Source organism: Chanodichthys erythropterus, chromosome 8, assembly GCF_024489055.1.
Source record: "Chanodichthys erythropterus isolate Z2021 chromosome 8, ASM2448905v1, whole genome shotgun sequence".
NCBI lineage: Eukaryota > Metazoa > Chordata > Actinopteri > Cypriniformes > Xenocyprididae > Chanodichthys > Chanodichthys erythropterus.
This window is the reverse complement of record NC_090228.1, coordinates 45,870,777-45,897,230: the sequence shown is the minus strand read 5'-3', so window position 1 is coordinate 45,897,230 and position 26,454 is coordinate 45,870,777. Positions and strand designations below refer to the sequence as shown.

The window sequence follows — 26,454 nt, the reverse complement described above, 5'->3', positions numbered from 1 at the left end:
TATTAAGAAAGTCACCTCAATAAATCAGATTCTCCCCCTTTATCACTGATGTTTAAGTTATAATTATTACCCTTGTCCCCAGTACTGTTTTTTTGTCTCACCTGGGGTTAAAGGTCTCTGTTTTACCACAGAAGTTTTCAGGTGGACCCATGGATCCATCACTCTTTCTAGAAACAAGGCTGGGGTCTGGAGATGCTGCTCTCTGGTTCTGGTAGTGAACAACGTCCTCCTCCTCCCTCTCCTCACTCATTCTCCTGTGAATTAAATGTGATTTTCAGCCATGCCTTTACAAACACTGACAACATAAATGTTGCATAAAAGAAAAATAATAAACAATATAATTCTATAATGCAGGGTTGCTGACTCACACATTTGCCATGAGAAATGTGCATTCAGGGACTGCGCTGTCTTATGTATTTTTGCGTTGTCTTGTAACAAGACAACAAAAATAATTGTGAAATACGCTCATAGGATTTTCCGACCTGTACAAGGCATGTTGTTTTGTCTAACACAGATATTCTTGAGTGGACTGATCTAAAGTGACAAGATTCTGCACCAATCAAATGTCTTCCTGTTCTTTACAAAGTGATTATAGCCCTCAAAGCCCTCAACAACCAGACAGACAATATGAAGAAACAGAAAGAACATGAAGAGTGATTGTGCCATGGAAATGTTCTATTTGGCCAGTGAATTTTACAGTGTCACAGGCCAGGCAGGTGCTAATTAGATTAATTAAATATGTCTGCTGTGGTATGAAGAACCTCTGTCACTAACATCTCTTATGAAACCCACTAAAATATAATTCTAGGAGTAAAGGTTATGTACTTTCATATAATATTATTTTAGCTTTTTTATAGTCTCTAAATCAGAGCTGAAGTGTTAATTGAGTGTAAAGCTCCATATATTGGTAAGAAGAAAATGTGTGCATACATAATACTTTAAGAGAACTCAAATTAGCTGGATGATGACATCACTCTTTTCTGCAGAGCTGCTTTAAAGCTGAATTTAATTTATTTTATAACTGATGAACTTTACACAGTTATTGAACCGAAATTAGTCAACACTGAACTGATTTCAACTGAATAATGACTGTTTACTATTGTTATATACTATATATAACAGTCTTTATTGTACAAAGCACTATTTAAAAAATGGTGACATAACTTGACTTAGAATGCTACTATACCAAAAGTTTGATTGCTAAGCGCATCTGTAAAATGTGGTTCTTTTCCACTGGCTGTATGGTGAAGACAACATAAAAAAAGCTACACTTTGTTTTGAATAGGTGATCTCTAGTGGCGAAAAAACTACATATTGTAGCTTCTTATGTGTAGTGTACTAATTATTTATCAAAAATATATTATATTATTAACAGTGACTTTAGTGCATCATATATATGTCACTTTGCTCACAGCTGATTGGTCCAGTTTTAGTTTATAATCTCTTACCCAAAATAAAACCTGTTCCAGAGAATGTTAGCCATGTAACGTGAAAAAAAAAAAAATGTTGAAATACCTGTTTGAAACTAAACACAAGAGTTTTCTCAAACTTATCTGTGTAGTCATTGAAACCAGCTACATTTGATAGGCCACAGCTAATTTTCACCTTCATTTGAACAAAGTGCCCATAAGACAGTATATTATACAGGTCTTTTCAGGGCTGTGAAAAGAACCCAGAAGTGTTGTCTTTGAGTATTTGTTTGTACACTGCAAAAAAATGCTTTTCTTATTTTGTCTTGTTTACAGTCTAAATATCTAAAAATTCTTAAATCCAGATGCTCTTACTTAACAAGTAAAATTTCAAAAGATATTTTTTACTTTTTTTTGTTTGTTTGTTTGTTTGTTTGTTTTCTAGGAGAAAAAAAAAATCAAAATGAAGTGAGTTTTTGCTTTGACAGGAAACAAGAAAAATACAGTAAGAAAAGCATTTTTTGCAGTGTAAACAGTAACCTCATCTATTGTACTCTTCACTACTAAGCAGAGGAGAAAACATGATGGTAGATTAGTAACAAAACATGTAAGGAATTATATCTACGCCCTGTTTTCTGGGAAGGACCCAACCAACCGGTGGCTCAAACACTGGGGGAAATAGGTTATAAGTAAGTGTTGAACTTGATATGAATGTTGAGAAAAACCTTATTTAAACCTGTACTGACTCAAATTTCACAGAAATGTATATAATTCATTATATAATAAACATCTATTCATTAATTGTGCCTGACGCCTTGCAGTAAACTCTTAATTGAGTTTGACTGTAAATATATACCAAATACACATACAGGCATGTGAATGTTTGTTTGAATATATTAGTAAGGGTGTCTCATAGACTTCTATTGTTTTTATATCAGGTTAATGATATTTTCTGTCATTAGCGGACCTCGTATGAATGGGAAACCGCCAGAAAAGAAGATATTCTCTACTTCCTCACTGGACCCCGAAATATAATCCTCACACAAACCTGTGCAAAACACTAAATGTAAATAGAAACATGATTTGGACGAGTTATAAGTCTTTTCATCTAGTGAGGTCCAACTCCCTAGTCGGTGTTTAGCAGTTTTCACAATATTTGTGAGGTAATATTTAAATAATAAGGACATTTTGGACCTCACAAGTATAGTTATACCTGAACACACACATCAAATGTCAAGACATTTAAATGACAACATTATGAAAGTTATGAGTTAAGTTATGACTTACCAAAAAACTTGAACTTGTAAGCTTTGGTTTACAGCAATCTTATATGATGTCTTATCAGAGAAAGATTCTAACTGCTGGTTTCGATTTCTTTTACCCGTGACTGTGAAGGATCAAATAACAAGTATCATCCCAAACATGATTGGCCTATCCTGACAGCAGACACTTGTGATTGGCTCATAACAGATACATGACTGCATTACTCGTCACCTTATTTAATCTTCATGCATACTTACCCACATCCTTACATAAATACCAGTTAGACCAGTTTTATTGTGTGGAGAGTACAAAAAAAAGTCTTGTTAGAACCTGGAATGCCTCATATTCAAAGTGAAGACATTGCCAGCCAATAATAATACAAACTTGCTTATCTATGAAGTACAAATGTGCTTGAATTTGTCAAAATGTTTACTGAGATCAAGTTGGCTTGATGTTTGATAACATTTAGCCTTTAAAAACTTTAACAAATCATGAATGTTTTTGGATAATAGCAAAGAAAGTTTTTTTTTTCTTCAATAAATTGTTTTAAAATGTAGAAGAGAACACAATGTTGTGTAGGCCTATCCGCCTAATTTTACAATGCAGATATAAGCTATTTTCTGTAAATGTGCGAGATTTCTGATTCATTAGCTGCCATTTGTGAATAGAGAAATAAAGTGCAGTAAGCTGTAAAACTATTTGCGTTACAAAACAGTGTGTTTATAACTACAACAATATCTTAATGTAATATAAGAAACACCATTCTGAAATATCAGACAGCATAATGAGCTGTTTCAGCTAAAAATTATGAGAAGTGGATGACACCGGAAACCTTGCGCATTCAAGTAACAAATGGCTGTGCGCTGCTCTTACATTAAAAATAAGGTGGATATACTTCAATCTGCCTTGATTTATAGCAACCCATAGATTTTTATAATGAAATGATGGAGGATAGGGACGTCTACAAAATACAAAACAAAGAGAATTGCATGAACTAAAGTAATAATGATACTAAAACAAAATAGCAAAATTTAAATCATATAAACTGTATTTTAAAGATGATTTTGGAAAATCCAAATAAGCTTTATAGATCTTTATTAAAAAGAAAAAAGAAAAAAAAAACATACTGTTTTCCATAAGACACTAACAGTTTTCAGGTGGTAGACAATTAAGGTCACAGTTCTAATAACTAAGGACAGTGAAGTGACCTTCTACTGACTTTGAAAAACACCATTTTTTGGTAAATTATCATTTATAAAATGTTGCGCAGAAACTGTCCTAAATTTGATCCTACATTTCTACAATGTGCTCACGTGTGATTCATAAAATGAACGTACACACAGAAAACGAGCATATCTCTTTCAGATGTGAAATCTATAAATCGCAAATGATCTTGAACTTGCACGCAGCTGAATGGTTTCAGTTCTCTGCATTGTAAACAACACCTAAGTAATGTCATTTACATATAAATGATCACCAGTCATCATCCAAATCCCTGGCGAGCTGCAGGAATATCTTAGATTTCCAAAAACCTGCAGTAATCTGACCAGGAAAAGTGCGTACGTCCAGATATAATGTGTCCAAATGATAAAAAGTAGAAATAATTGTAATATCTAGTATTTAGTTTTCAGCAATGTTCACAACATTCAAGAATTCATAAAATTTCCACATAGTCCATTTGACCTGAACAAAACATCAATTTTCATAACAAATGGTTCATAACATAGTTGACTGAATTAGTGGACAATGTATTAATACTATTCTTTTTATACATGTATAATTAAAAAAACATTCACAAAATGTCAACATTTTCTCTATTTTTTTCCCCTTTAAACCCTACAAGAATATGACTTTGACATGCACAGAAATCATATATTCATTTTAACAGTTTGTTGCAAAATATTGAAATTTACAACAAAATATTTTTCATTCCCAATTGCTGAAGTAGGCAGTCAATAGTCTCAGCCTCAGATATCACGCCCACGGACTGTTGGCTGAACGTCTGATGCATATGGCACACTTATCTGGCACACTTATTCAAAGAAATGTATTCAGTTTTGGAACAACTTGAGAGGGAGTAAATGATGACAGGAGTTTCATTTTTTGGGTGAACTATCCCTTTAACATAGCAAAGATCTTCGGCAGCTCTGCGATAGTTGTTGATTTGTGTTGAGTTGTTGTAATAGTGTGTTCACTGCTCTCTTACCATAGTATTTTTATTTAATATTGACCTGTATATTGACCTGTTAAATCTACGATTATATATACGATTTAATTATCAATATTTGACCTTTGTTATGAAATTGTTACAAAGTACCGTGATAGTAATTTCAGGATTTTTCATCTATCATTTACAATCAAATCAGGATCAATCGTTTTTTCACATGAAAAGGACACACATTCAATCCCATATGCTTTCTTTTATTTGTGATCACAAGGGGCTGCTTATGTATTTTACATCTGCATGCTAAATTAGTATACTGTCTAATTAAAAACAAAACTGAAAGAATAAAATAGATCACTTGGAATTTCAGTGTGGTCTAAAACAATGGTTGCCAACCTGGGAAACACTTTTTTGGTCGAATACGAATACAAAAAATTGAGTGGGACATCGAAGAATTTGAAATAAATTATGAGGAAGGCTTTAATAATGGAACTTCCACATGGTTTTAGGAGGAGTTGAAGTGCAGAAGTGATGGAGGGAATGAGCAGATTGTGTCTGATGAGGACGAAAAGTATAGTGATGCATGCACTGACACTATTGATGATTTGAGGGGTTCTCTCGCTGACTGGGTATCTTATGCCTCGTTTCCACTGAGCGGTACGGTTCGGAGCGGTACACCTTGATCAGGCTTGCGTTTCCACCGCAAACAGTACCCTTACTTGATAGGCGTGGTGTAGCCGGAAAATAGTGATCGACGTCATTCTCGCGCGAAGAAGAAAACGATATAGTAAACAACAATGGAGGACATACTACAGCAGATCGTGTTCTTGCTTCTCGGCTTGAGGCTGTCTGTCACAAAAAGAAGACGAGCTCCTTTGCATTCAGCGTTTCAGAATACCAAGATCGCAAAGTTCAGACGTCCATGCCGCAGCACCTACCAGCAAGCGGAGGAGAAAACCCACGTAATTTAAAAACTATTTTACTGTGTCATGAAATGTAGTTTTAAAAGTTTTTCAGGCGAGAATGTAGTTGTTTAAATCTCAAATCTGTGGTTAATTTATAAAGATAGCGCCTATTTGAAAATTTGATCTGACGTTGTCGGAGTTGTGAGATCCAGGCGATCACCGGGCGCTCGGTGCTCATGTACCCAGCCGAGAGCAGCTGTACCTCGGCTAGTCCTTCTGACATTCGCCGCTGGCTCTGATGTCTCTGTAATGGTTAAAAACAAGATATCATTCATCTTGTGTATAACGGGCAATCTTTGGTCTCATGAATTTATAATTTGTTCCCGGGCAAATCGTTTTGGCTGAGGGGAAAGTGAAGTTTTATAACTTTAACGTTATATATTTATTTAACTTTACCGTTGTAGTGCGCTGTTTGCTTGTCTTTATTTCTTATTGTATAGCTTCTCATATTTTATTTATAATGGTTATTATTGATAATTAAAACTGACGTTTAACAAAAAGAGAAGGTTGTTTTGTCTTATTTCATTTTATTATAGGCTACATACAGTGATAATCAGAGTACATATGCACATATTGCCTGAACCACACATTAATAGGTTTCATATTTTTTAAATAAAAATGAAAAGAGGCAGGGTTGTGTTTTATATTTTGTTTTGTTATATAGCCTACATGAAGTGAAGATAATTAATGCACGCGTTGTCTGAACCACATTGTGTGTGGCGCCTCTTGTGTTGTCATTCCCCTTGTAGCACGCGCAAGTGACGATTCTCTGTCAACCAATCAACGTTCTGCAGAGTGTAGCTCCACCCTTTTGGTACGGTACTTATTGTGCTTGGTACCCCAACGAAAGGGTCCCAAAAAAAGTGGTACGGTACGGTTCGGAATTAGGGTACCATTCACAACTTTTGACAATGGAAACGGAAAAAAATGCGTACCGTACCGTACCGCTCAGTGGAAACGAGGCATTAGTTTAGCATTTCCCTGATTGCACTGTATGCCCTGCTCTGCGTTCTACAAGTTCACCATCCCTCTATGCTAAAAGATGAATGAACATTACATAAAAAATAAAACAACATAGAAACATTATCAGGTCAATAATTAACTACTTTGGAAAACTGATGGAATACTGTTGAATAATCTGTGGTCTTTTGTCCCAGATATACATGTGTAACACAGTTCGTAAATGTGGGAAGAAGGAGGCGGGAACCGGCGAACGTTCAACAAAAGTTTAATTCAAAATAAACAAAGAACAAAACGAAAGTAATGCCGGCAGACCCTCGCGGACGTCTGCCGGCCACACAAACATAATAAAACATAAAATAAAGTCCAGGCCTGGTCCTCTCTCGTCCTTCACGGTCGTCGCTCCTCCTTTTATGCTCCCGGAGCTCCTCCGTGAGAGACTCAAGGCCGGTGCGCCTCCCAGGTCATGCTCGTTATCACTTGCGTCACCGGCCTCGCGCCGTTCCCTCACGGCTCTCGCCCGCCCTGGTCGCCACAACATGTCTTTAGATTAGAACTGGATGTTAATGGTCTACCACTGTACAAGAACAATAGTTTTGGACAATTCTTGCTATGTTGCAGGGGTACAGCAAGAAACCTCAAAAACCAAAGTCTCTGTCTGAGTCATATTGATCCTATTGCTCCGCCTCCAGCTTCCGAGCCCATCACTCCACCTCAGCCGGCATATTTTCGACCTTTTTTCTCTTTCTCTTTTGGCCAAAAACCGAAAATGCCATTTTTGGCCGATAATTGTTCCCTAATTTACATGCTAGCCTTCTTCCTCATCTTCTTCTTGAACCGAACCGTGACAGTTACTCATAAACAAGTGAACAAAATCAAACTAGAGAGTAATGTGTCCTTTGTACCTAGTTTGTCAGTTTAGTTTGTTCTCATTTCTGTGAAGTCTGGTTTGTGTTATCTCTTTGGTATTCATATGTTCTGAGAAATTATGGATTAATAAAGACTGTTTGAGTCAATCTCCTTCATCATTTGTTGACCAGCATAACATGACAGTATCACATGAACAGCAATCAGTAGATGCAGCAAGAGCACATAGGGAACTTTGTGTTGGCTTTTAAGTTCTACAGATGTCACACCCCTGGAGTTTTGGCTTGACCAATGAGAGAAAGTTAATGAAAAACAACTTTCAAGAAGAAAGTTCCTTTGTTTGCTGTCTCATTTGATTGGAGTAAGATAGCAGTTTGTGCCCATTTTTACTCTGATAAATCTAACAAACACACACTGCATACTATGAGAAGGAGATGTCCACCAAAGAGTCATTACTCAACAATTATTTTGATAGGAGACACATTCTAGATGGGGCTACCTTATCTAGCAGTTCTATATTCTGGCATGCATAACACTATACAATATACAAAAACACAATATACAAACAGTAGTAATACACAAAATGTACTGGAGAAATGCATGTTCATTCATTAGACCAATTTGTCAATGAATTATTATTCAATTCCTATGGGACTGCATGCCTGTTTCTTGTAGCCTGTACTGTTCTCTCATTGGGAGCAATTACTGTCCAAGTGTATTTGAAATGTATGAGTGAAGCAAAAGGGGTGGTAATTCTCAGTGGGGAAAACAGACATATATACCATTCAGATACATCAAAACAGTTTTACTGATCCAGAACAAACCCAAAAGCCAGGATAGAGCGGTTGAGTGAATGTGGTCTGGACTGTGTGGATGAGGCTCATTGTGTCTCCAGAGACACTGTAGAAGGACAGAGTTCCTGCACTGTGATCCACATACACTCCTATTCTACTGCTGGACACTACAGGGAGATCAGTTACTATGTTATTGTGTCTGAATGAGTATCTGGAGGAAGAGCAGTTCAAACTCCAGGACTGATCATTACGTCCAAACACACACTCATAACCCTCACCCTTTCTGCTGATGCTCTTATATGACACTGATATAAACACACACCTTCCACTCCACTCAATCTCCCAGTAATAGCGTCCACACACACTCTCTCTACACAACACCTGATGATGCACATCAAATCTGTCTGGATGATCAGGATACGGCTGCTCTTTGTTAGTGTAAGTAATCACTCTGTTCCTCTCAGACAGATGGAGGCGTTTATTCACTGTGTTTGGATCCAGAGTGAGCTGATGGGAATCTGATGGAGAGAAAACACGTCAGGATCATTAATTATGAATATATCTTATCTTTTAATGTAGCTGAATTCTTTGGCATTTGTTTAAAGTTATACTATGTAACTGTGTTGATAAACAAAGCTGCATGTGTCTTGCAAAACAACATTGTAGTCGGAGCTACTAGTTTTTGTCTATGAAGAGTCACGCAGGTACTTGGCTACTCTGCAGCTGTTGGTGAACCACTTGGTCTAAAATAGTCAGAATATAAATACTTATGATAGGCCATAGTGATTTATGATAAGACAAAAAAAACACGGTTTGGAAAATAGTTGGTTACACTTTATTTTAAGGTGACGTAGTTACATTGTACTTACTCAAATAAGTACTGAGTAATATTAATTAACTACATGTACTTACTATAGAGTTACAGTTAGGGTTTGGTTTAGGGTTAGTTACCTGTAATTATGCATAATTTACTGTTATTACATAGTAAGTACATGTAGTAACGTGTAATAAATCACCTTAAAATAAAGTGTTACCAAATAGTTTCATGATGTATTCACTCAGTATGTACATTTTGAATACAAACAAGTTACATAGTGTACATAGTGTTTTACTACAGCTTACCAGATATCCTGTGCATTTACATGATCAATTATAAAACTCTTTTCATTCTCATATATTCCTTCACCTTCTACGAGAAGAACACTCAGTGTATTTTCCTGCTTGTTTTCTTAGGTACTTACATTGTAGGAAGTCATTCCTGATCCTGGGAACAATGTTGGTGAAAGTAACTGGAAATCAGAAGACATGAACAGTGTGATTGTCATAAGAGAAAATGGTCACTGCGTCTATTCCTAAAACATGTTCTACATGATATGTGGTGATGGAGGACTCTCTAGGGCATTACTTCTGTCAGAGATCTTTTTGAGCTCCTCTCTGCAGAAATCCTCCAGTTTGTCTTTCAGTTGACAGACAGATTCTCTCACACCATCAAAAGAGAAGAGAGAATTGAATGGATTGTTGGATACATCTGTGGATTTAGGAGGCGCTGAGAGAGACTGGAAACTCTACAAAAAAACAGAAATCAAAATGCATCATCTCCACACCCAATAATCTGCACTGCTATGAGATTTGTGTGGCTCTTGTTGACTTATCTTTAGTAACTCCATCCAACACTTTCACAGCATCAGCTACATTCTTCTCATATTCATTATTATACATGCCAATTGATGACATTCTCAATATTATTAACTTATCTGTAGGTCACATCCCAAGAACTTTCAAGTTGGTGGTTATTAAGCCACTCATTAAGAACCAACAACTAGACCCTAGTAAATTAACAAATTTTCAGGTTTCAGGCTACATCATAGCACTGAGACTACATTTGTTAAATCTAGAAATTACTTGCTTCTAGCATCCGACCAAGGCTGCATTTCATTGCTAGTTTTATTTTATCTTAGTGCTGCTTTTGAAACCATAGATCATGACAGATATCATGATAGATTACAAAACTAGACTAAAACTTGTTTACCAGCAGCCATATCACCCTGTAGCCCAAGACTGGTTGCCCACTGAAGCTAAGCAGGGCTGAGCCTGGTTAGTACCTGGATGAGAGACCTCCTGGGAAAACCAGGTAGCTGCTGGAAGAGGTGTTAGTGAGGCCAGCAGGAGGTGCTCACCCTGTGGTCTGTGTGGGTCCTAATGCCCCAGTATAGTGACAGGGACACTGTACTGTAACAAGCACCATCCTTCGGATGAGACGTTAAACCGAGGTCCTGACTCTCTGTGGTCATTAAAAATCCCATGGCACTTCTCGTAAAAGAGTAGGGGTGTAACCCCGGTGTCCTTGGCCAAATTCCCTCCATAGGCCCATACCAATCATGGCCTCCTAATAATCCCCATCCATTGAATTGGCTCTTTCACTCTCTCTCCTCTCCACCTACAGCTGGTGTGTGGTGAGCGCACTGGCGCCGATGTACTGTGGCTGCCGTCGCATCATCCAAGTGGATGCTGCACACTGGTGGTGGATGAGGAGAGACCCCTGATATGATTGTAAAGCGCTTTGGGTGTACAGTAGTACATAGGAAAGCGCTATATAAATGCCTCATTCATTCATTCATTCATTCATTCAACTACACTGTTATTTAGACATGGGCATTAAGATAGTTTAGATCTGTGGTTTTCAGTATCAGTAGTCCCACCAACTCTACTCCATGTATTTTTCTGCACAAGGCCCGTGCATCCAGGACGCGATCATCCAAGGTCTCCTTCACTGTGGCAATGTGGATCCCGGGTGCTTCAGGAGTAGAAAGAGCAAACCAGGCCGCAGGCGAGGACCTCTCCCCCTCAGCCGCCCCTTATCTTCAAGATTTTCACCTGGAATCACTTCGTCCCCTTTCGCAAGACATGACCATCAGAGACTACATTGTCTGGCACATCCACACTACCTTTGCTAAAGGTAAGGTACACAATTCCTGCTTTCCTGGTACTCACATTATTGATGTCACTGTGCAGGTACCCGTGATCCTGAAGGGTAACAAGAGTATCAGAGCTGCACGTGGGGGTATGCTTGTTTGGTCCGCTTTTGTTGCACACCCTAGTGCTGCATTCACACCTGCCCAAACGAACCACGCCAAGGGGGGCAACAAATTCTAGTGCGATTCTACCAAACTAAATGAGGCAGGTGTGAAAGCACCCTAGATCTCTGTTACCTGTAGGAAATGGAAGTTATCCTGTGTGTGTGAAAGCTGCTCCAGCTCAGCGTCTTTCCTCCTCAGATCATTGATCTCCTGCTCCAGTCGCTCCAGTCGTCCTTCAGCTTGAATCATTGCAGCCTTTTCCTGATCTCTGATCCGCTGTGTGACCTCAGAGCGGCTTCTCTCAATGGAGCGGATGAGCTCAGTGAAGATCCTCTCACTGTCCTCCACTGCTGTCTGCGCAGAGCGCTGTTAGGACACACATCACAATCACACAGTGGCTTCAGTGGGACTGAAAGAGGAGAGTCCTGACTGAGACTTTTTAAACTTCTCTTCGTCTCACCTTATGAGACTCCACAGCCTCTCTCAGCTGTCGAAGGTCTTTCTGTCTCTGCTGGATCCTCTGCTGGAATGACCTCTGTGTCTCCTTCAGCTGTTTCTGGAGGAAAAAACAATAACAGTAAACATCACATAAAAATAAACCAAAAACCTTTTTGTGAACAACTGAATGCATCCAATAAAATTAGGGGGGTTTAAAGGCAGGAGCACACCAAGGTGACCCTGACAAACTAGTGGAGACGAAAGCAGACTGCGGGCTTGGCTCACGTCGGCAGCATCTGGGTCCAAAGTTGCCCTGACACACCAAAACAAACGCTCGACAGCCGACGGCCAAGTAGCACGTCCGTTCTGCGCCTGCGTAAGATGAAATGCCTTTCCGTACCAGCAGGTGACAGTAGCAAAACAGCCAGAATAATCAGAGGGCCTGACGGACCAATGAGCTCAGCCCAAAAAAAAGAGGCAATGAGGACCAACTTCAGCCGACGGTGAGGAACACACTGAGAAAACTTAGTCGGCTGACGAACAAAAACTGTCCGACGGCCGACCGTCGGCTTGGTGCATTCCTGCCTTAACTTATTTAGTCTGAAACGGAAATGTTTTTCCTTTTGCGTTTTTTGTGTACAGACAATGCTGTTAAAACGAATTTTGTAGTTTACACAGAGAAAATAGCAGTATAGTTTTCAAAAATTTGTAGCCTACTTTGAAACGCGTTTTCAAAAGGTCATTGACATGTTAATGAACGGCCAAAACACGTAAAAAGTTTTCCGTTTTCATTAAAAATAGTGTCCAATGGGCCCCTTAATGAATAGAAAGTGACTCATGTGTCCGTCACTGTGGCTAACCTGCATCAAGCCCAACAAGACCCATATTTTCTGCTCAGTACTGTAACTCTACTTGCAGCTACACTTATGCTTATGCAGCATCGCCGAAGGTGGCAGTGTGAATGGTGTTGCCTGTTAATAAATGTTGCAACAAACACGTGAAACACATGAATGTGTCATCATTATTTCATCACTGTCTAGTTCATAGTTCATACCTGTTTCTCTGTTCTCTGTGCTGCAGCTGATACAGTGTCGTGGTTATGTTCATCCATCATACACAGCACACATATACACTTCTGATCAGTGCGGCAGAAAACATCAAGGAGCTTGTCGTGTTTCGGGCAGATCATCTCCTGCAGTCGTCCAGTGGCTTCAGTCAGATTGTGTCTCTTTCCTTTAAACAAACTCTCATGTTGTTCAAGGTGATTCTGACAGTAAGAGTTCAGACACACCAGACAGGACTTGACGGCTTTGTGTTTTCTTCCAGTACAGACGTCACACTGCACATCTCCAGCTCCAGCGTAACAGTCAGCAGTAAGTTTAGTCTTCAGTCCAAGACCTGCTTTATGTAAAAACACCATGCTGGCTGAAGTGGTGGAGAAACTGAAGGTCTGTCTGCACTGAGGGCAGCTGTAGACTCTCATCTGATCCTCCTGATTCCAGTAGCCTGTAATACAGATCTTACAGTAACTGTGTCCACAGTGGATGGTCACTGGATCCTTCAGGAGATCCAGACACACTGAACACATGAACTCATCCTGAGAAATTCTGGCTTCTGCCATTTTACTGCATGAATACAGAGATACAAAAGCTCGTCTACACTTATTCTCTTTCTTTGAACAGATGATTCCTGTTTCCTGGTTCTGTGTTTGAGTAATGTGTGTAAAACAGGTTTGTCTGCAAGTCTCTAAAGCCTTGTTCCTCATTCCTGCTCTTGAAGAGACTAATTTCTGCAGAGTTCAGTTTTAACCTTGCTCCCACACACCTGGCTGTTAATGCAAAGATCTTTATAAGTTGATCAAAGTGTGTTCAATTACAGTTGGATAAAAACTCTGTTGTGTCAGGAATAGGAATGAGGAACCCTGCTGTAAAGTCATAGAACATAAAACATCCACTAGATGCCAATGTCAGACAGAAACTCAAAGAATTACAGAGAAGTAGATCAACACCCTTAATAACTGCAGTAATACTACATCCTAATTACTAACTGTACTGCAGGACTGAAAACTCCAGGGGCCTCATAAACTTTTCGTAGATTTCATCCTAAAATCAAAATATATATAAAATACATTTCAGAGAAGATTTATTCTCAATCTTTTCCACTGACCAAACAGTATTTTTAATTGCTTTAAAGGAAGGACCTTTTTTGAAAATAGGCTCATTTTCCAACTCCCCTAGTGTTATACAGTTGAGTTTTATCGTTTTAGAATCCATTCAGCCGATCTCCGGGTCTGGCGGTACCACTTTTAGCATAGCTTAGAATAGTTCATTTAATCTGATTAGACCATTAGTATCTCGCTCAAAAAAAAATGACCAAAGAGTTTCGATATTTTTCCTATTTAAAACTTGACTCTTCTGTAGTTACATCATGTACTAAGACCGACGGAAAATGAAAAGTTGCGTTTTTCTAGGCCGATATGGCTAGGAACAATACTCTCATTCCGTCGTAATAATCGAGGAACTTTGCTGCCGTACCATGGGTGCAGCACGCGCAGTGATATTATGTAGCTAAACCTTTTTTCGCAAAAAAAAAAAAAAAAAAAAAACCAACCTTGGATGGAAACCTGGCGATACAAAATGCCAAAGCTGCCGTAAGATCAGCATACCCAGAAAATTACCATGGTTTGGCATATGACAATATTATTCACTAAAACATACTTCAACTCTTTCCATTCAAAATTTTATATATATATATATATATATATATATTTTTTTTTTTATAATATTATGTAGGGACTCGTTCGACAGACGTTACCAAATGGCTTTATCAGCCAGAGGCATGATTGAACAAAGCTTCATTTGGTCCAAAAGATCCATTTCCTGACAGGAAAAACCTAGCTTTTACAGAAGTGATGACGTGACTTCTTTTAACAAAGGACTCTGTCTAAAGGACTTCTTTGCTCATCAGCAATAAACTAATCAGAACCCATCACGTGGATCTGATCACATTAAATCTATTGATTCTCTCACAAAACCCTCTTGTATTATCTGACAGAACAGGAAAACACCCATCAACGGATTTAAAGACAAATCTGTCCTATCAATACCTCACTTGTGTGACCGTCCATCGTGACCCGGTCACCCATGACTCCGGTCAGAGTTTAAACTATGCTTAAGGACTCAATCTTGAATCTCAAAAGGGACAATTGTCGATTACTTAAAGTATTAACTATATCCAGAATAACATTTGCTATGATGTGATTACTAATATGTTGGAGTCAATGCTTTATATGTTTGTAGTCCTGTATGCATCTTCTTTCTCTTATAATCATTGTTTTAATTAGGTCAGTCTAGTAATATGTGTGGAAGAAGTGTGTTGTGTTTGAGCTCTAAATGCAGAATTTATAATTCTCTAATTCTGTGTGAATGAAACATTGAAATTCAGTATCAGGAAAATATTAAGAAACTTTATAAAGTTGTTAATAAAACAGGAGAATGTTCTGCAGATATCACGCAATGTGATCAATAGACAATAGACGAGGCGTGTCTAATCTCCGTAGCAACGTCTCATTGGAGGATCGCATCTGAAGGATGGAGCCAGAATTGCTCCTTTAAAACTATGCTGTCCGAACAAGCTAAAGTCAGTTGAGAAATATGAAATAAGGTCAGAGTCAGAAGCTGGAAGTCAGAAATCGGTCAGAAGTAGCCGAAGCACCGCTACTTTGACCACGGCGGAAAAGTCGCATGGGTCATTGAGAACTGATTGACCGGGGCTGATTTTCCATCTAACAGTCGTCGACTTGAACTACAAGCCACGCCGCTGATCAACAGCCGTCACATCCAGATTCCAAAACCCTCTGCGAAATATCTGACCAAAGTCTCCCAAGAAGAGAGCCGCTCAAGCCAGACGCTCAGATCAGAACAGCAACATCCTTCAAAGCTTCCGCGCAACCCACAGGGCTTTCCCGAGAAGACGTCACCTGAAAGACAGCCAATCCAGAACGGGACTCCGCTGTACAACAACCCGATTACCTCAGCTGTCAGAGCAAACGCAGGTACAAGCAAACTTCTCTCTCTTGCTGGAAACTGGTGAAACTCCTTTAAACCTAAAGAATCAAGCCAAAGCTCTGCTTTTGTGATATTCTTCCGGTTATAAGTTAAGTTAGCACTGAACTTGGGACTTTTCATAACTCATCAACTCCGCAAATGTGTGTGCATGTATGTATGTGTGTGTGTGTGTTTAGCCTTAGTTTCCTGTAATCATTAGAAGTAGTCAATAAATCTTGTTTTGGTTTTCACGAGTAGTCTTGTGTTGTGTATCAAATTACTGCCTTAAACTCAAAAGGTCCTAAAAGTTACCTCTTGCTTATAATAATATAATAATTACAATAATAACAATAATCATAATAAAATATTGTTACTGTTGGCCACAGAATAATATTTTATCCAGAATTGGTAAAATACTCTAACCTCAATTTTCGCTGGACGAATAATTGATGAAGTGTTAAATATTAATTCTGAATCATTTACAGTGAATCATTTACAGTTGATTCAATTCTTATTCCCTTTAACAATTAAATTGAGCTAATAAATAGGCTACGTCCTTACAATTATTATATATTATATTATAACTGTTTCATTAACATCACATACCTCACATGAATTAAAACAGACTGAGAAATCAGAAAAACAAATGAAATGGAGCAGAGCAAACAACTGTGTGAGTGTGATGTCTGTCCAGAGACACATGCTTTAAACACACACTAAATCACTGCATCATCTCAGTGTTTAGTGTCTGAATCTCTCGGTCCTCAATCTGAACTTTACAGATGTAACTTGGCAGTCAATGTGATTCACCATGTGCAAAGATTTATTGAAGAACACTGTGCAGCTCTTACATTAAGGAGACATTTAAAAGATACTTTCAGTAATATATATTTTTTTTATCTGATCAAATAAAGCACAGGAAAGTAAAACAAACAAAAACAATAAAAATACAACTACTGCAAAATTGAGAAAAATAAGAAAATAATGAACATATGAAAGGTTAGCATTAGCATATAATGTCATGGTAGTCCGAAATCAAACAAGACTTTTCAAAGAAAATAGTGTTACATTTATCAAATGACACCATTTCCAAAACATGCATATACTGACCGGGAACATTAAAACATGTTAAAATTTTGGATATTGTCACACCAGTATAGTATGAACATAAGAATGGCCACCCATTATTGTCAGAAACTTCAACACGGCTTGATTAAAAGGTTCCTATTGTACATGTCATGTCAAAAGAGGTTGTTAAATCTGACACAAAGACACAGCGGAATCATTGTAAAAACCAAATCCAGCACAGAGGGGTTCAGTGAATGAGGTGTTGAATGTGTGTAAGTGTGTGAGTGTGTGTGTGTCGGAGACGCTGTAGAAGGACAGAGTACCGGCTGACCAGTCCAGATACACTCCTACTCTATTAGATATAGATGAAGAGGGAGGAATCTTTGTGCTGTTAGCCTTATTATTGTGCCAAGAAGTGTAAATCGTATCACAACAGTAAAGATTCCAGGACTTGTCATTGAGTCCAAACCGACAGTCAATCCCACCTTTCCTCCTGATTCCTTTATATGTCACTGCTATATGACCCCAGCCTCTCAATTCAACCTCCCAGTAACAGCGTCCAGTCAGACTCTCTCGACACAGAACCTGCTCATAGTTCTCAAATCTCTCTGGATGATCAGCATACGGCTGTGGCTCTTTCATACATGTTGCATTTCTGTTCTCCTCAGACAGAATGAGATGAGTGTTTGCGGTGTTTGGATCCAGTGTGAGATTACAGGCATCTGAACACAAGAAGAGAGAATACGTCATCTTTGACAGTGGTTCTCTTCTCTGGCCCCCGAGGTCCACTTTCTGACAGAGTTTACCTCCAACCTTGATTAAACTCACCAAAATTATAGTAATCCAAAAGATCTAGTTAGCTTGTCCAAATGTATTTAATTTGGGTTGTAGCTTAAATCTGCAGGAAACTTCAAGGATCTCAAGGACCAGAGATGAGAACCCCTGATCTATAACATAATTTAAAAAAGCAGAGGTGTGTTTTTGTGGGAGTGTTTGTGGACTTACATTTTCTCAGTCCTGGTGTGATCCTGAAATGTCCACCATAATCCAAACTGAATAGATAAAAACAACAAATAGTGTTTATTGGACTGTTTTCTTAAAAATTAAACACTTTGCAGTGTATTATTTTTTTCTCAAGGGAGGTTTATAGGTTCATCAAGTATTCATCATGTAAAATAAGATAAATAAATAATCAGTGTTATAAAGTATTCAAGTAAATGCAATTAGTTACTGTACTTAAGCATCTTTCTACTGCTGCCTTGTACCTTGAGTATCAAAGAAATGTAACCTCGCCTGTGATTCAGTTTTCAACATAAAATCATCCTGTAACAACTTTCCTTTTATAATTATGCTAGGGTGCCAGACAGGTTAAATACTGTCAAAAAATTCAAATACCTTTAAAGGATTGTCAGTCCAGTCAAAAGGGAAGTGCACAAAGGACACATGGATACATGTTAAGTGACAATTATACATAATAGTTAAAGAGTAAACCAAGAAAGGAAAACCCCAAACTTTTCACTCAGTAATGCAAATTTTCATTATATTCATCAAGACATACTCTGATCAATGCATCAACCACATATCACCATTCCATAACAATAAACACAAGCATAAACAGCAATTTCAACAGCAAAACTTATTCATCTCATTCCCTTTAGCACAGTTTAAATAGTCTGGATGTCAAATGAATGTACACAGAAGAAATAGGGGAAATAGTCAAAGTCACAAGTTCATCAGTTCAACATTCAACTCAATCCGTTGCTTCCCCAGTGTATTTAAAAGAAGGGTAACGTTAAAGAACAGTCAAAGTCAGTTTGATTCCACAATAACTGCGCTTGATCATTATAATCCCGTTACTCACGCTCCACTGGTTTTTCAAGAGTTAAAGAGTAGCTCCAAATCAGTTCCGTGCCGTAGTTTATCTTCAATGATACAACTCCGTTAACAATACGATCACCCGATGGGCGCCAACACCAACAGGTATAATCCATACATCATTGAAGTCATTAAGTAGAGCAAATGTCTGTTCGCCGACGTAATATACTTTCCGTCGCGACAAAACAATAAACGGCTCCAAGAGGTGACTCTCCCAGGGAACTGCTCTTCCTTCATTATCCCCGCCATTGCTCTTTTCAGCGTATCTCACGCATACGTCATCGTGCATCCGGTATTGCCCAATCGGACCAACATAGACGCCATCTTTGTTGTGGCAACTTTAAAACAACAATTTGCGTCTTTTTTAAACTGTGCTATTATCAGAGCATGAACTCAAATCCACCTCAAATCCCATTCCAATTTGTGCCCATGAAGAAAATGAAATTGCACTGTCACAATCCTACATAATGGGGGTACCACAAGAGCTTGATTTACCGAGTCTGTTCATTGTAATGATTTGTATAACTTTATAAGTAAACTGAAATATCAGCAGAAAATATAATTATTAATTATATATTAAAATTAATTAATATATAAAACATCAATAGAAAATTGCATTATCTCTTTCTGGGCTATTAAGTAAATCCAAATGTTTAAAAAGCCCTACCAAGTTAATAGGTCGGTCTCAAACTTACGATTCAGAGGGAAACTGTTCGATTATAAAACAATTCTCGACATAATGCATCTTTTCCTCCAATTCTTTTGTTATTAATAATTACTATATACATTCACAATATTGCTCTTTTTGTTAGGCCTATTTTATCTTTGTTATTAAAAATAAGAACAAAAATACAAATAACAAACAGTTGAAGAAAAATAAGAAACAAATTAAATTAACAGTGCTTTACTTAAGTCATTTTACATCTAAACAGAAACATTCAAGAAGGCTAAGAAAAACAAATAATCAAATGTAAAAAAAAAAAAAAAAAAATCACTGCATAGTCTATGGTGTATTCATTACAAAAAAAATGATGATTAATAAAGCTACAAATGTTGTTCAGTTAAGAGCAGTGAGTGCTGATTTTAGGGATAAGTTATGGATAGAGTTAGGTTTCACGGCGGTAGGGATAGGATTAGGACTATGTGTTCAACCGAAAATGCTGTTCCAGGATTAACTAAATATGTTGATCCGGGAACATGTCTTACTTTGCAAAAGCACAGCGACCACATCATTACATCTTTCTTAGGTTATCCCCATTCATCACACATACAGAGGAGTCAAAATTTTCCCACATACTTGAGTATCTCCAGTTTATACTGTGGATGATACAGTTTGTCGTTGAGTAGCTGGATTCCTGTTTGTCCTGGGTGATTGTAGCTCAGATCCAGCTCTCTCAGGTGTGAGGGGTTTGAACTCAGAGCTGAAGACACATAACCACAGCCTTCCTCTGTCACCATACAGCCAGACAATCTGCAGACACACAATACAGCAAACAGGATGTGATTTTAAAGTATAGAACACTAACTATTTAATAATCATTAATCAACAAATTGAACACAAACCTCAGTATCTCCAGCTGACAGTTTGGACTCCTCAGTCCATCAGAGAGCAAATTCACTCCGGAATCCTGCAGGTCATTGTTACTGAGGTCCAGCTCTCTCAGGACACAGTCTGAGGACTGTAGAGCTGATGACACAATTTTACAATCCTGGGCTGTAAGATTACAGCCAGAAAGACTGAAATAGAGAAGAACATATGAGAATCAATCTTTTCCACACTGGTATTTAACTGACATTTCAACAATATCAGCTTCACTCTTGTAAAATAAGTCAGAAATTTCTAAAATAAATATATAAGTAAGCAAAATAAAATCAAGATGAATTACTCTGCACAACAACAACCAAAAATGTAAGTAGATTTAGAAAGTAGTAAAGAGATGATTAAACACTCACAGGGCTTTTGTGCAGTTGATCACAGCTGGTATCAGTCTTCTTCTACCTTCATCTGATGTGTTGTATTTCTTGAGGTCCAGCTCATCCAGCACTTCCTCTGACATCTGAAGCATGTAGGCAATTGTTGAGCAGTGAGCAGGAGAGAGTTTCTTCTCTGAGTATTTGTCTGATTTCACAAACTCCTGAATCTCTCTGGACAGAGTCTGATCTTTGACTTCCAGCAGACAGAGGAACAGATTGATGGATCTTTCAGTTGAGAGTCCATGTCCATCTTTGATCTTCTCTTTAATGTACTGTGTGGTTCTCCCGATGCTCTCTGTGCTGTTCTCTGTGTGTGTCTGTAGATCCTTTAAGAGTCTCTGATTGGACTCCAGTGAGATGCCCAGCAGGAACCGTAGGAAAAGATCCAGGTGTCCATTCTCACTCTTAAGGGCTTTATTGACTATTTCTCTATGCAGATTATGCACTACATCGAAAAACTGCAATGTGTCAACATTTTTCATTACATAAAGGTAAAACAAATAGAAAGCAGCTAGAAACTCCTGAACACTTAGATGAATGAAGCTGTAGACTTTCTTCTGATGAATCACAGATTCCTTCTTAAAGATCTCAGTGCAAATCCCAGAATACACTGAGGCATCAGTGACATCTATGCCGCTCTCTCTCAGGTCTTCCTCATAGAACATGACATTGCCTTTCATCAGCTGTTTGAAAGCCACTTCACCAAGTTTCACAATCATTTCTCTGTTGGACTGAAGGAGTTTCTCTGGATCTCTCTCTTCATACTTCTGATTCTTCATGTTGATCTGAATCAGCAGGAAGTGGATATACATTTCAGTCAGAGTTTGAGGGATTTCTGCACTCAGATCTTCTTTCAGGAGCTTTTGAAGCACAGTGGATGAAATCCAGCAGAAGACGGGTATGTGGCACATGATGTGGAGGCTTCTTGCTCTTCTGATGTGTGAGATGATTCTGCTGGCTTGATGCTCATCACTGATTCTCTTCCTGAAATATTCCTCCTTCTGAGGCTCATTAAATCCATCAATTTCTGTCAAACGGTTGATGTATTTGGCGGGAATCTGATTGGCTGCTGCTGGTCTGGAGGTGATCCAGATTAGAGCAGAGGGAAGCAGCTCTCCTTTCATGAGGTTTGACATCAACACACCCACTGATGAAGTTATAGTCACATCAGAAACTTTCTGAGCATCTGAAAACATCGGTGTGATTCTGCTTTCATCCAAACCATCAAAGATGAACACAACTTTACACTCCTCGTAAATCTTTGAGTCCAGATCTTGAAGTTCAGGATGAAAGTCCAGCAGAAGTCTGTGAAGACTGTACTGATGATCTCCAATGAAGTTCAGCTCTCGAAATGGAAGCACAAACATGAAATCTACATCCTGATTGGCTTTTCCCTCTGCCCAGTCCAGAATGAACTTCTGCACAGAGACAGTTTTTCCGATTCCTGCGATGCCTTTAGTAAGAACAGTCTTGATTTGGTCTTTCTCCTCACATCCTGGTTCAGGTGAGACTTTAAAGATGTCATTGCAGTAGATTGGAGTGTCTTGTGAGTGTTGTGTTCTGGATGTTTTCTCCATCTGTAAAACCTCATGTTCTTCATTCACTCCTTCTCTCTCTCCCTCTACGATGTAGAGCTGTGTGTAGATCTTGTTCAGGAAGGTTTGATTTTCTTGGAGTTTAATTCCCTCAAATAATCTCTCATATTTATTCTTCATGCTGGTTTTGTGCTGGTTTTTGACTCTCTGCAGGTCTCCAGTCTCCAGTGTGTGTGTCTGCAGGACTGCTTCAGTTTTGTACTGTCTGATATGAGTCTGATAGTGAGATGTAGACCTGATCCGCGTATTTATCTTCCTCCATCTGAAATTAAAATAAAAGATGAGCAAAAAAGACTAGATTAAAATGCATCAACATGCAATCCTGTATCCAGATCTTTGTCCATTTATATAATGAAAAGGGAATGTTATTCAACCTGTGTGTCCTGATCCAAAGGTAGTTGTGAATGCATTGTGATTGGATCTCAGTGTAATTCTACAAAAGGCCAGGTTGTCTTTAGAACCCAGATGATCTAGACCAGGTTTTTGTTGGTCAATGGCGCAGTCTTTTTCAGTTGCCTAAAATTAGCAATGTGCCAACAATGCACCTGAACATACCTCGTTTTCAAACCAGCACGCCCGTGGGTGAACAGATGGGCGTGAGTGCATTTGCTATTTAAACAACATGGGTGCTGGATGTGAAAATGATAACTGCATTGGGCTGAAACTAGCAAAAAACACTTAGATCGCACCTGGCATTGCATTATGTTGGTGTGTGGTAGGGCCCATAGTGTTATTTCTTTGCGTTTCATAAATCATTATCATTAGAGATGCACTCAAGTAAATAAGCAAGTACAAGTTTATACTAACGGAGGGTCAGAGGTCACTGGTCCATCACTGAGTCCAATGGGTTGCCTCATTGATGTGTTACTCTTCAGAGACACAATGCTGGGTTCTGGAGACTCTGATCTGTGTCTTTTCCTCTTGCTGATGCCGAAAAAGACAAATAAAACAGCATTTCATAGCATTAGTTATACTGTATAACTTGAATGCACCTCTATGAGACACTGCACTCACCACAGGTTGCTTTGAATAAAACCATCTGCCAAATGTTAAAACGGCTTACCTGGGGTCAGAGGTCACTGCATCTATGAAATTACTGTTCATAAACACACAGCTTGATCCAGGAACAAGAGAATTCATTTTAGCGGCAGTGTCCTCATCTTCTCTCTTTACATGGAAACTCATTTTAGAGAACCTGTTCTTCCATTCTCACTTCTCAAAAGAGGTTGATTTCATGTGGAGACAGAGTTTAAAAGATTTCTGTAGTACAATGATGCTGTAGTAAGTAGTACACTGCCGTACAGCTACATTAAGCTCTTAATCTAAATGACACTGTAATCTAAGCATTTGTTCGTTTGTTTTTTTGCAAACTTTGAAAAGACTCACTTCACGTTTGGATGGAAACTCCGCTATTATGACACTGAACTCAATTGTGTAACTCTACTTAGACACTGTCACATAACAAAACCACATAATGTACAAAGAGGAACTTCCTGACTCTCAGTCACACCAACAGACACATGATAAAGGGTGAATAAGTCATACTGGAATCTTCATTTTACATATATTTTGTGTTTTTTAATGTATTTATTCATTTAGAATATTGAACAATTATTGAAGTATTCAGCTTGCACTCACTTTTTTTATGCAAAACCCTAAGACTATAAGACCAGGTATATAGAGGGATAATAAAAAACATATTTAGTAAAATCAAAGTAACATTTAAAGCATACTAACATTTATAGAGTCATTAAGATTCAATACAGAAATTAAAAAAAAATGGAACCCTTTAAAAAGACCAGCTATTGTTCTAAGCCATAGAATCCGGATCTGGTACTGTTATAACTATTTTTTTGTTATAGTATTAGAGCTTAATAATTCTTTTTTTTTTTCTACAGCAGTGTGTGAATGCAGGATACTAGAAGTATTTAGACATTTGTAAAATAGAAGCAACAATCACTGGTTCATTGATATCATTCATAATATCATTCATCATATCGTTCATAAATAATATACATAAACATTTGAGAAAGATAAGAAAATTAATAAGAAAATAAGAAAATTAATTTACTTTTTATTTACTGATAATGATAATCTTTTCTGCCATTTTGGGTCAACGCTGTTAAACTATTGAACTATCTAAATATAACCCGGGTTTGAAATACCATGTGAAGAATGGCAAAAACCCAAACACCAGCTCTTTTTTTGACTAGCTATGGGAAAATTGAACTTACCACAGAATGTAAGGTCGTTTGCCCAATGGTTTACTTCGGAATGGCTTCACTTATTTTTCTGCTTTCACTTTCCTTTCTATGGTGATTTCTAAATGGCTTTGTTGCGCTCATGTGACAAGCTGTGACAAGTCAGGGGTGAAGCTCTGGTCTGACAGATGGGGGGGGGGGACCAAAACTGAGTGTTGGGTAATACTTATTTATGGAAATGTTATGTAACCTAATGTTATGTAGAAAAAAAGTTTTAGCATGCCATTTTAATATGCAATGTATTATCAAAACTAAAACAAAAGAATTCTTTTTTTTTTCCTCAGGAAATCTGAGAATATTGCATGTCTTCAAAAGTTAGCTAAATATACATCCAGAAATCTGTAAATGTGTCAATATGTGTAATATATAACTAAAGGTGTAAAAGAAATACACAAACTGACACTATGTTGTGTAGAACATAATGTAGACTGTTACTCAAAGCATTAGTTTATGTACATGCATGTTTCTGTGTATGAGAATGTAACAATTTTCAATGTTCATTTGCTGAGACAATCTGTTGGCAGATCTTCTCTTGGTCAAGTACTGTAGGTCCAGCAGCTCCAGCAGGCGCGACAGTTAACAGTCTAATAAATGCCTCCACCTGGTTTAACAGACGACGTATATTAGTCTTCTGATTTCTAAGTACTGCTGCTCCTTCCTTTAGAGTTTTGTATTTAGTTCTGTTTAAAAATGTTGATCTGTTTTTGAGGTGTTGCAGGATTGAGCACAGGGTATGGAGCAATGATTGAAGAATCCACCTCTCTCCGGATCAAAGCATGTTCTCCAGTTGAGCGAGAGTATGTTGGCCACTCTCGGTGCGTTACAAACGGGATATGTCGCCCTCCGAAGGGCCCTTAGGAGTGAAAATAATCATGGCTGCCATATTGAAGGGTCGTTCCAAACCGAAGTGCTCAAAACTGGTCACTTCAAAGGGCCCTTTGGGATGAAGGATTTCAAAGGGTACAACTGATGGACACTTCGGGCCCCCATGATCCTTTGCACAGGGAAGTTCTTTGATGTCACAGAATGGGTACAGGAGGCTCGGAGTTCAATTTTACCTATGAATACAACCAGGGCTTGACATTAACACCCGCCAACCCGCCAAATGCGGGTAGATTTCAGCTGTGGCGGGTAAGACAGCCACTCCCACTAGCCACTTTGGCGGGTTGAATATAATTTCAGTTTACAGCCAAATGATCGTCGAAGATCGTCGTAGCACAAAATTAAAATCCAATCATATAATTCATTATTTAGGCTACGTGCAGTTAGTGAATGAGGGATAGGCAGAATTGCGCTGAATGACACAACAGAAGCGCTCTGTCGCGCGCGCGATCAGTTCTCCTCGCGCCTGAATAGTTAAACAGAGCACACAGATGTCTAAATATCCATCGTGTGGAGTATCTCGCGTGAATACAGTCGGTTATGGCTTAAGTGGACGTAAACAGGTGGGTAATAACTGGATATGCGTCAGTTACGTCCATGCATTCAGCAGCCCAATTAAATACCTCTCTGTCATTAATGTTAATCAAACAACAAAAGATGTTAAATAATCTGAAAAAAATTATTTTTAATTTACTATTGTTTTTGTAATTTGCTTCTTTGTTCTTTTATATAGCCTAACACAAATAACTTATACAATTTCTCATATTAGCCCATGCTTATATTGTCCACCTCTTGCCCACCTGTACATACCAGCTG

General features: G+C 38.3%; 2 protein-coding genes across 5 annotated transcripts; both read right to left on the bottom strand.

The window, feature by feature from the left end:
- Positions 1-7,137: 7,137 nt before the first annotated feature.
- LOC137025069 (tripartite motif-containing protein 16-like) lies at positions 7,138-13,636 on the bottom strand. Of its 2 annotated transcripts, XM_067393083.1 has the most exons (6): positions 12,992-13,636; positions 11,960-12,055; positions 11,632-11,865; positions 9,828-9,987; positions 9,664-9,711; positions 7,138-8,940 (listed from the first exon to the last, which is right to left on the bottom strand). In XM_067393083.1, the coding sequence occupies exons 1-6, from the start codon at positions 13,556-13,558 to the stop codon at positions 8,423-8,425; spliced, it is 1,623 nt and encodes a 540-aa protein (XP_067249184.1). In that variant the 5' UTR covers positions 13,559-13,636; the 3' UTR covers positions 7,138-8,422. The 2 variants fall into 2 exon arrangements, with proteins under 2 accessions (XP_067249184.1, XP_067249185.1); XM_067393084.1 differs by lacking the exon at positions 11,632-11,865.
- Positions 13,637-16,771: 3,135 nt separating this feature from the next.
- On the bottom strand, positions 16,772-24,826 carry LOC137025066 (NLR family CARD domain-containing protein 3-like). Of its 3 annotated transcripts, none has more exons than XM_067393076.1 (8): positions 24,730-24,765; positions 23,559-23,710; positions 23,303-23,419; positions 20,880-22,757; positions 20,490-20,663; positions 20,224-20,397; positions 18,057-18,103; positions 16,772-17,773 (listed from the first exon to the last, which is right to left on the bottom strand). In XM_067393076.1, exons 2-8 carry the CDS (start codon positions 23,678-23,680, stop codon positions 17,238-17,240), a joined length of 3,048 nt encoding a protein of 1,015 aa, XP_067249177.1. In that variant the 5' UTR covers positions 23,681-23,710; positions 24,730-24,765; the 3' UTR covers positions 16,772-17,237. The 3 variants fall into 3 exon arrangements, with proteins under 3 accessions (XP_067249177.1, XP_067249178.1, XP_067249179.1); XM_067393077.1 differs by having other exon boundaries at positions 23,559-23,707; positions 24,730-24,754; XM_067393078.1 differs by lacking the exon at positions 23,559-23,710 and having other exon boundaries at positions 24,730-24,826.
- Positions 24,827-26,454: the final 1,628 nt, after the last annotated feature.